This window comes from Limulus polyphemus, unplaced genomic scaffold, assembly GCF_000517525.1.
Source record: "Limulus polyphemus unplaced genomic scaffold, Limulus_polyphemus-2.1.2 Scaffold2509, whole genome shotgun sequence".
Taxonomy (NCBI): domain Eukaryota; kingdom Metazoa; phylum Arthropoda; class Merostomata; order Xiphosura; family Limulidae; genus Limulus; species Limulus polyphemus.
In genome coordinates, this window is record NW_013668119.1 from 129,591 (window position 1) to 140,715 (window position 11,125).

The window sequence follows — 11,125 nt, forward strand, 5'->3', positions numbered from 1 at the left end:
TTCAAATTCGATGATGAGGAACCCACTTTGAGACTAATAATGGCTGGAGACGGCTTGAAAGGGGAATGAAGAAAAACTTTAATATAAGTTTAACATAACAGCAAATGTACAACGTTTCAAAAAGGTTTTGTCACCTACCTGATGATGACAAAACCTTGTTGAAACGTTGTACATTTGCTGTTATGTTAAACTTATATTAAAGTTTTTCTTCATTACCCATTCAAGCCGTCTCCAACTATTATTAGTCTCAAAGTGGGTTCCTCGTCATCGAATTTGACTTGATAGTTATTTTAGGTTTAGTAGAAAACCTGGAGGTGTTCAAAAATTAATGTTATCTCTCTCTACCCCCAACCCTGGCTTACGATAACTTTAGTGGATATAATAGTGATTTTTCTGAGTAGTTGATTTTTTGTAGTTTAAGCGTGAGGGAAAACCCATGAAGAAGATAAAAAAAGAGATTTCTTTCTTGATTATTTATTGAAGGGAAGTGTAGTGGAGCTTCAAGCCTGACGATTGATCAACTAAACACGAGCAGCAGATCCAGACAGCCGAGGCCCCACCCCTGAGGGCCAGTGTACCCCATCCCAGGAAAGACACAAGACCAGAACCAACATACTTTCTTCTTAAAAACTTGAAAACTTTTTAGAGCTTAATGGCCATCTACTGGAGCGCCATCTATTGGAGCTTTTGTCATGACCTCGAACTACAGTTGTAGTATTACTATTTAGCAGCAAATCTCTGTGGCTTTCTTGAGAACTTGGAATAAGGAATGAGTCAGTTAATTTAGTATTATTACAAAAAACCTGGATAATTTCAAACAATAAAACAGTATATTTATGTGTATAAGTCTGGTAATAATATTCTACAGGAGACTGAAAAGTTTGAACTTTGTAAAACATTTGATGCTTTATTCCTATAATAACTTTTGGATTGAAATCAATGAGATAGATGAAGGAATGGTCAATAGATTATTTAAGTTTGCTGATGATATTCAAGTTTTGGGTATTGCTGCTGTGAGGACGATCGTACTGCTTTACAAAAAGATTTGGATTATTTGGCAAGTTTGGCAGATGGCTTTTAATTATAATAAGAGCAACATAAAGAATCTTAGATACCACAATTTGAATTATGAGAATAATTTTGATGGGAAAAACCTTAACAGTGTTATAGAGGAAAAAGATGTTGGTGTTCTGGTTGATCACAGTCTCTTAAGTCAGCCAAGCAATGTGCTGTTGCACTAGTGGCAGGGTAAATAGGATTTTCAGTTGTATCTATAGAAAATCTAATTGTAATTTTTACCTTGCATATCATCTACTGTAAGATTGTTTACGAGAAAATAATTGGCAGGTACTCAACAGTTGCAAGTTGTTAAAATGGACAAAGTAACTAGTCAGCTCCTGATTGGATGACATCTTGTTTCACTTCCATATCCTTTCAACAGGTATGATTAATATACACAGACGTACACTGGAATGATCCCTAGAACAAAATAACTTTTCTTTCTGCACAGTTTAAGTTTTAATAATTCTTTGAAGTTTTGAATGAGATTTTCTTGCATCAAATTCCTTCCATTCACATACTATTAATCAAATGATGTCTAATAAACCAATTGTTGTTATTTTTCAGGCTGTTAAGACTACAACACAATATAAAACTTCAGAAAAAGGATACCCAGCACAGAAGTGAAAATTAGCTCTATAATAACCTATAAAAGAAAGAGAGAAAAAAAAAAGTATCATTTAAAAAATCCACACTTTTATAACTTCCTAAAGAAATTAGTTCAAGGACCATAATTTTATTTAGATAAATTACATACTGGTGAAAGCCATCTTAATAATGGTGTTTGTATACGAAATTGAGTTAAGTTTATTCAGAAAACTAGCGATAGACTAATCGGAGCACAATTACATGATACTATTGAGAAACTGTTACAAAAAACGAAAACATTCACCAAAATAAACTAGATAGTTCATGAAAAATAAAGTATTTTATAATCTGAAAAACAAACATAAATCAACTTACTTCAAAAACAAATAAGCTTACATTCATTTATAATCTAGCAGATGCATGCTTATTAATACTCATTTATTTGCTTGGAAAATAAACACTAAATATAGGGTTGTGAACAACGCGTTCACACATTCAATAAAGAAGAGTGTGGATGTCTTGAGGGCAGTCTTACAGTCTTGATACACTTACATATGCTTGAAAAGAGGCTTAACTCCACTCTTACGAGAACGACTTGCATGTGCTACTACACAGGCATCTTGTTACAGATGCAAGTTGTGGCAATGTGTATTTCATGGCAAGTTTCCAACCATTTGGAGCAAAAATGCTGCTGTAAATTAACTTATGTCATATCTCTGTCCAAAGACAGATAATTACAGAGTGAGATTGTTAAAGATGTAGTGTCAAGACACAGTATTTTGAAGAAAGGAGCCTTCACTGTTCCCCGTAAAAACAAACATTTTTCACAGCAGTACTTAGGAGAACAGCAGGTTCTCAAACCATACCTCAAATCAATTTCAAGCAACACCCTCAAATTATGGTTACGCTTGCAGAAGAGAACCTTTCAACTCAAAAAGCCATTTGTATCGTTTACAAGATAGTAGACAAGGATTTTAATTTGGTGAAGGCTCACAGTCCAAAATTTCACGAGATTCCAACCACATCTCAAAATAAATAATTGTGTGTGTGTGTGTGTGTGTGTGTGTGTGTTTTTTACGAGAAAGGAAGAAACTGGAATCACAGCAATCCCTTTCCTTTACATGCCTGTCAAGTTCTCCAATAAATACTTGTACTTTTAGTGTGTTTAATCATGTGTTCTAAGACTGAACTGTCCTTTGCAAAAGCTCGTCACAATGGACACTATTGTAATGTCAGGCAACAGTGTGCAGTGATGACCATCAGACTGACCATAATTAATGATGAAGAAAGAAACATCATCCTTAAAAAGTGGAACAAGCAGATGAAACATCCTGAAATACTGTTGTAAAGCCACCATAACAGTTATAATAAACAAAGTTCTACACTTACCATCAGATAATGGATAATAAACGGAAATAACAATGATGTCCAACAGAACAGAAGCTCCATCAATCACTAGGGCCTGTGCAATTCAAAGAAACGTTTGTACAGAAGGAATTTAAACAAAGTACAGGAGCATTAAAAAAATTAATATACTTCATAACTAAGCTGTTCGGTGACATAACATTTGCACTACACAGAACACATGCTATAAAAATTACTGGGGAACAAAGCACTGCTAAACGAGTTAATGCCATCTGTTGGTCTTGTTTGTAAAGATTAACAATAAAGACCTAATTTCTGATCAGAATACTCAAGCAAATAATACATGCAGTAAAACTACTGGCAACAAAATTTCACTATTATGAATAGTTTTACAAACATGGGCAACTTCCTCCGTTTGAATGTACCTAAAATCATACTTAAGTCGTAACGAGTGACATGCTTTCTTAGTGAAGATATTTTTTTGAATTTCATGCAATGGGGCTGGAGAAAAGCAAATTTATTAAGTTTTTAAATCAGTCTATGCTAATAAGTAGGTAAAATCTGTAGGTTTTTTTTTTAAAACTTGTAACTCCAAAAACAATACACTTTAATAACTGGGACTTATTTACAAAAATGAATCACTAAGATTCCAATTTCTCTTCTGGATGAAATTCGATTCCAATGTCTCTTCTGGATGAAATTCGAGAACTTTCTTGAACATTTCCATTAGAACTAGCATCTACCCACCCATTCTCCCAAATATGTATTCCACTCCAGAAAATGTTACTCCTAAAACTTTTGTTTTATAAAAAAAGTATTCTTTTTTGAAAGCTATAGGCTACTATGAAAAGTGCTTGTTTAGATTATACATTTCATAAATTTTGACATACACTATTTGAGGTACCAGGATTTTTGTACATGTTAAGGTATACAAGAAAAGGGATAGAAATAATGATATAAAATTACATTCACTCGAGGAAAAGCTATCAGGAAGATTACATTCCCTCATGTAAAGTTGTATTTCCTCATAAATCGTTTTTTTTTATTTAATTCATGCAATATGTTAACTTTCATTGGTCATAACTAAACGAATACGGATGGACCCTGCATTCCCGATCGGGAGAGCCAACTTAAAATATGAAAAATTCCTCACGCAAAATTAAGTTCCTCTGGAATGTAATATTTCAATCCCTGAGGAAAAGCATTTACATGTAGGATCACGAAAAAACACAAATGAAATCTAAAAAAGCATGCTTTCCTAAAACTTTTCACAATGTGAATCTTCCCTCGGATAGCCCTTAGTTGATCAGTTGTTTACTAATATAAAAATATACACATAATTTAGAAGGTGTTGTTAACATTTTGAACAAAAATCTACGGCACCTTCATGAATTTAATTCATCTTCTACAGTATGCATTATGAAAATATGGTGAAAAAAATGTTTTCTTTGAAAATATTTACTTAAATAGGCCTATATTATACAAACGTTTTTGTAAATATATTTTGGTAAGTTATAAATGGGTATGTTACAAAGAAGTAATGGTTCAACTGAGGAATCAACAGAATTAATTTCAATGTTCAATTAGACTGCTTTCTAGAAGAGCATTTAGCTATAGAAATAAAGTATACACATGTGTATTTGTTAACTTGTATGTTAGAATGTGCAGTAAAAGGTTAATATTGGTATCCAAACTTTCTGTATTACTTTGGAAGTTTGTTTATAAAAACATTTTTAGTAGTTCATAGCTAAAGTTTGATGAGCTAGGGGATTCTTTTAAAAGCTAAATTTTGCTCACCATAAACACGGGTTCCTCGGAGTCTTTACAGTGAAGACTCCACAACAAAGTTGCCATAAAGATCAAATTGTAGTACATGTACGACACTGGAAGCCATGAATGTTGCAGAGCCCTGAAAAATTGGAGAGCAAAGATTTAAAAAAAAAGTTGTAATTGGAAATCTCAAAATTTAGAAATAACGTTTCTTGTCTTTATACAAGTACAATGGACATTTTCCAGTAAACTTATGAAACACTGGTCTTCTGATTCAAATTGAGTTATCTGTTTCGTACACTCACATTCTCTAAATCCCTAAATTTTTCCTTCAATCCTGTAAAGTTTTTATGTTTTTTTTCAGATAATCACTCAAAGCTGCCTAAAAGATACCTGCCCTAGTTTTGAATTTATAGATTAAAGGGAAGACAGCTTGTCAACAATATCCACCAGCCAATAGGTAGCAGCACTGCTGAGCCATGAATTTGGTGAAACTAGTCTGATGCGGCAGGAGCAGTGAATTAACTAATAGATTAAGTCTCTATTTAATCTTTTCTCCACTGAAATTCAGGTTTTGGTGAAAAAAACATTAGGTAAAAAATACTGGATCTAGCACCAAAGATTACAAGTAGGCTTATTTTAAGTTTCTGGATTTGTATGTAAGATCAAACAATACCAAGAAATGTGTAAAAAACTAATTGAATGAACTTGTAAAAATATTATAGAATGTTGTTAGCTATTTTAACTTCAGGTACCGAAGGCAAACTGAGTCCAACAGGGTAGTGCATTTTTGTATTATCCAGATGTCATTTTTTTAACTACAGAAGTTATAGATTGATGAATGTTGGAAGAATTTGTTAAAGTTTATACTTTATTCTTCCTTCTAGAAATATTGTAAAATAATACTGTTTGGCTTCTTACATGTTTTACTACAACTTTGAGATTGTATTATTTCGGGTAAATAGAACAAGTAAAGACAGAAGTTTGGAAAATAACATATTCTTCTCATCTGGAATACGTTAACAGTAGAAAATGTTCAAGTTTATTAATGAAAGAAGTTCATACTAATTTAAAGATAAAGTAAACCTTGTCATTACATAGGTTGATCAAAGACACAGAGCTGTAGTCCTTAATAAAAAGATGTGTGTTTGGAAGGTAGAGAACAAACTGACTGTGAATGAAAAAATTTAGAATTGTTATAGTGGAACAGTGGCGTAATGAAGAGGAGCATTTGCTTTTCAGCTCCTGGTTCAGGGGGGCATCAAATTAACAACCAATTTACTCAGAATTTAGCTGTTCCCATAAGACTAAGGCTCATTAAAATGTTTTTATGTGCTTGACATCAAATATTACTATATCATCAGAAATATCAAGCCTAGGGAAATTCCTTGTTTTTCAGTGTTAGATTGATTAAAATACACTGATATCACTAATTTAGCTATGTCGTCAACACCCGAGTTTGGATTTTTTTTGGGTGGGGTGGAGGTGCCAAATTTTGTTTTGCTTCCCGACACCAGACACTCTACTATGCCACTGCAGTGGGATCTGTTATCTATAAGAATTTAAGATATTAGACCTACTGGTTCTATTCCACGTATGTAGTTGGGAATCCAAAGATGGTTGGTTATCCAGAAAAACAAATTTTTTCTAGCATTGAAGCATTTAATAAAATTCAGCAAAAATTACACAAGAACTTAAAAGAAAAAACATATAATACTATTAACAGTTTTCAATTTGAGGAAGACATCGAAGTTAAAATTTCTAGAAGTTCACACAATTTTGTTACTTATATTTCACTGGATAAAACAACTGACATTTGCCGTGAAATTAGTTTTAAAACTGATGAACTTTATAGAAATTGTTATTTAAAATTTACTGTTCTTTGCACGAAGGAACAACGCTTTCAGTTTAACGTGCACATTCATGAGCAGTGTGATGTAACAAAACTAAAGATTAGCTCCACTTGCAGCTGATGTTTTGTATTATTATTGTACGAAAAATAGCAGTCACAAAGATTTTCTTTAAAAACCCTTTATGATAGATGGTACAATACCTTAGACACAATACTATATTTATTAGGTGTACCAACTCGTTAAGTTTCCTTTCTTGATACACTTGCTTAAAAATACAACAGGCAATTTATTATAAGCCACATTTTACTGGATTACATTAGTATGCGAGTGTTATTACAATAGTAGAAAGGTAACAACCCTTCGGAGCTGTTCTATGCAGCTAACAAAAAAGTTTGTTTACAAACCACACGTGTTAAAAAAAAATACTTACCATACTGATAAAATGAAGTGCATGAAAAAGACTCCCTAGAGAGAGAAAAAAAATACACAAATGTATTAGGCACGTGTAATAAAACTTGGTACTACTATAGCGTGTGGTCTACAAAGATATTTACACTATAGCATGCAGTCTACACAGATACTATCATCATCACTGTTTTAACTTTATTTACAATTGGCACCAGTTATTATAAATAACACTTTTAAACTAATAAAGTACAAAATATTATCATATAATGTTTTGGGGCAAATATAATCAGAATGAAATAAGTTCCAACAATCAAAACTAACACAATTATAACCTAAATTTAAGGTTCTCTTTTGGAACACACACAACTTATTAAATTATTATTATTTGCTGAACAAAAACACAGATAGATACAAATTATTTAGCACGAAATTATGTTTTAATGAATCATTAACATGGTGATGATGACAGTATCTGTGTAGACCTCATGCTATTGTACCACACAAGTAATGAGCTCATAGTTAAAGACACTAATTCCTTGCAGAACCTAAAGATAAATGATTGTGTATATAGAACCAGTTATGATGTAGTCTCTCTCTCTACACCAATATTCTGTTGGAAGGAGCCACTGAAGTGTATAGTTAATCTTTAGCCCTCAGATATATAATAATAATTGGTTGTTTAAATGTGGTTTCCAAACTGATGTCACTTGATGCTTGCATGTACTATTAATAATTTGTAAAAATCTCTTATATAAACCAGTGTTTGGGAAAATTTCCTTTTAACATAATAGAATGTTCAGGTTTTAACTACTGGTCTACGTAAGCTGTCCCACCCTCTAAACTAAAACTATTAAACAACAACAGCAAAAGAACATTCAAAGCCAGCCCTTATCATTCATACAGTTATCAAGCTTTCTCTTAAACACACTTAAATTTACTGCCTCCACAACATCCGACTGCCAACCACCTTGTTTGAAAAATAAAATTGTCTTGGCTGAAGATGATTTTTGCCCTGCAAAAACGTATATATGTGTCCACTAGTCCTATCTATTGTCAAATTTAATGTTAAACACTTTTACAACAGTTAGTATGCACAGTGACACATTTACTATTTTTGAATCATAAAATAATGAACTCATGAAGTATTTAAACTGTAAATATTGACAAATACACTTTACAGTTAAATATGAACATAAATTCAATTTATCTCTATCGGATATTTTAGCACAATCATCATTTTCTGGGCTATATGATCATTTTGACAGTTTTATCTCTATTGTATAGCATTCAAAAACCAATTTCACAAAAGTTATTGTGAATGGTACTTATAGGATTGTAAAAAATGTTCTTCAATACAAGAAAAATCTTCCACTAATCTTTCTATTTAATTAATTTCACAGATGTTTCATCAAAAGCACCTACCATATTTTGAAATATGGAGCAAACTATTCCACCTACCACATTTTTGAAATACGGAGCAAACTATTACACCTACCACATTTTGAAACATGGAGCAAACTATTACACCTACCACATTTTTGAAATAAGGAGCAAACTATTACACCTACCACATTTTTGAAATAAGGAGCAAACTATTACACCTACCACATTTTGAAATACGGAGCAAACTATTCCCCCTACCACATTTTAAAGTTTGAATGTGCCCTAGAAAGCAGTTGCAATATTGTTACTGTATATAGGACAACAATCAACAATGTCAAGTTTTTATTCTGGGTAACTGTCAGGCAATACCTATTACCAAATTAAAAAAATTTTTTTTGTAAGTGAGTGGGTGGTGGTCTTGTACATAGTGTCAGTTCAGGAACACTGTAATAACTGATTATCAAATACCACTAATCAATCACAAATTAATAATTTAAGAGTACATGGTAATTATTAACCTGATATCAATTTTAAAATTGTCAGAACTTGGTCTTTCTGATTCTCTTTGAGCTGTACACTTATTCCATTTTAATAACATTGATCTGCTTACATTACTAAAAGAAAAAAATGCACAAAAACAAAACAGCAAGATGATTCTACGTCGTTTGGCATTTTGAAATCACAATTAGTCTCCTAAAACGTAAAAAAAAGTAGTCTTTCCTATCAATATATATTTTAGAAAAACGCATCACCAAAAAAAAAACATTTCAAAAGTTTATAAATATAATTCGAAAAAATGTGTAGAAAAATGAATTTGCATTTAGGCTTCATGCCATCATTCAAGGTTATTAGGATCATTCTAGAAATGAGTAGGATGTCATACGAATATAGGTTAAAATCTTTTAATTTGCTCTTTCTTAAAAACAGAGGGTCAAGAGTGATCTGACTGAAGTATTCAGAAGTATAGGAATCAATAAGATTGTTACATCAGTTTTTTCATAACATACGGACAACAAAAACATCTGGTTCTTCAAAATTATCCCTTCACACTCACTTTTGAGATAAAGTAAAAACATAAATCCACCCATTTTTTTTTCAGATATTATCAATTCCCATTTTAAAGTGTTAGTCTCCACTAATGTTAAGAATAACTTATTAGAAAAATAATAATGTCTTAGTTAGAGCATAGTCTGTCTTGTCCAAATCTTAAACTTGAGTCCTCTCACCTTATTTTCAGCAGAACATAGCACACAGAAATCAGTGGGCATTATCCTATTGTCCCTGAATAATCTTGTAAACTTCAATAAGATCACCACATACCTTTATTTTTTTCAGAGAAAAAGAGATCTTAACTCATCCCCATAAGATGAACCTTCTACCCTCCTAGTCTCTTTGTTCCAAAACTTCTCCAATAAGTCAATATCCTTTTATAGCTAAGACCACAACTGTACAGTATCCCAAGAGATGCCTAATTAGTAAGTTGTATTGAGTTAATTACTTCTTTTCATTGTAACAAATATGTATGTGATACCCCTTAAATTCTACTAGCAACAGAGCACTGCCTTGATGGTTTGAGCAACTTACCCAGCATTATACCTAGATCTTTTTCACCACTCGTGCTATCAGAAGGGTTCCCATCTGTATTAAATATTATCCTAACTATGATAACCCAAATGTATTATTTTGCACTTACTATAAAATGAAAGGGCATTTGCCAAATATTTGTCCAGTTGACCAATTGATACAAGTCATTTTGTAGTACTTCAAAATCCTCAATACAGCTACAAGTACTCATAATTTAAAGTCATTCATAAGTATTCCTAATTTACTCATGTTCCTATAAATATTTTTAGTGTAATCAAGAACAAAGGCTCAAGTGCTGCCACTTTAGAGACAACAAAAAAAACAAAATTTGAAATGTAATGTAAATATGTTTGCAATCAATGCTGATGAACACAAAAAGAAACTGATGCAGTAAACTTTGTAGTAGTAGTAGTAGCAATAAAAACTGATTAGTTATTTATTGAAGCAATGAAAAAAACACCACAATTACATACATTGCTTTCTGGCTGTATTTAATGAAGCAAAAACCAACATTTCTTTATTGTACATCAGATTGTTCCTCTTCTCATCCACAGGCGAAGCCACAATGAACAGTTTGTTTTTTTAATTATGCACAAAGCTACACAAGGGCTATCTGTGCTCTGCCCACCACGGGTATTGAAACCCGGATTCTAGCGTTGTAAGTCCGCAGACATACCGCTGTGGCACTGGGTGGGCATACACAAGGAACAGACACCCATCATCAATGCTGCTACAGAGGGTAGAAAAAAAACAAAAAACTTGCACTTAGCTTCAATCAAAGTGGGAAAATGGTTTTTGTTGCTCTCCTAGCTTCAATCAAAGTGGGAAAATGGCTTCTTTTGCTCTCCTAGCTTCAATCAAAGTGGGAAAATGGCTTCTGTTGCTCTCTTAGCTTCAATCAAAGTGGGAAAATGGCTTCTGTTGCTCTCTTAGCTTCAATCAAAGTGGGAATATGACTTCTGTTGCTCTACTAGCTTCAATCAAAGTGGGAAACTGGCTTCTGTTGCTCTACTAGCTTCAATCAAAGTGGGAAAATGGCTTCTGTTGCTCTACTAGCTTCAATCAAAGTGGGAAAATGGCTTCTGTTGCTCTACTAGCTTCAATCAAAGTGGGAA

At 32.6% G+C, this 11,125-nt stretch overlaps 1 protein-coding gene across 3 annotated transcripts in view; it reads right to left on the reverse strand.

Moving 5' to 3' along the window:
* LOC106467154 (type-1 angiotensin II receptor-associated protein-like) overlaps nucleotides 1-11,125 on the reverse strand; it is a 27,649-nt gene that overhangs the window by 9,598 nt on the left and 6,926 nt on the right. For all 3 annotated transcript variants that reach the window (XM_022395287.1, XM_013927475.2, XM_013927476.2), the window contains exons 3-6: nucleotides 7,066-7,100; nucleotides 4,810-4,921; nucleotides 3,037-3,109; nucleotides 1,672-1,705 (exon numbers count right to left, since the gene is read on the reverse strand). In XM_022395287.1, the coding sequence (XP_022250995.1) occupies nucleotides 1,672-1,705; nucleotides 3,037-3,109; nucleotides 4,810-4,921; nucleotides 7,066-7,100 (254 nt within the window). The remainder of the gene's footprint in view (nucleotides 1-1,671; nucleotides 1,706-3,036; nucleotides 3,110-4,809; nucleotides 4,922-7,065; nucleotides 7,101-11,125) is intronic.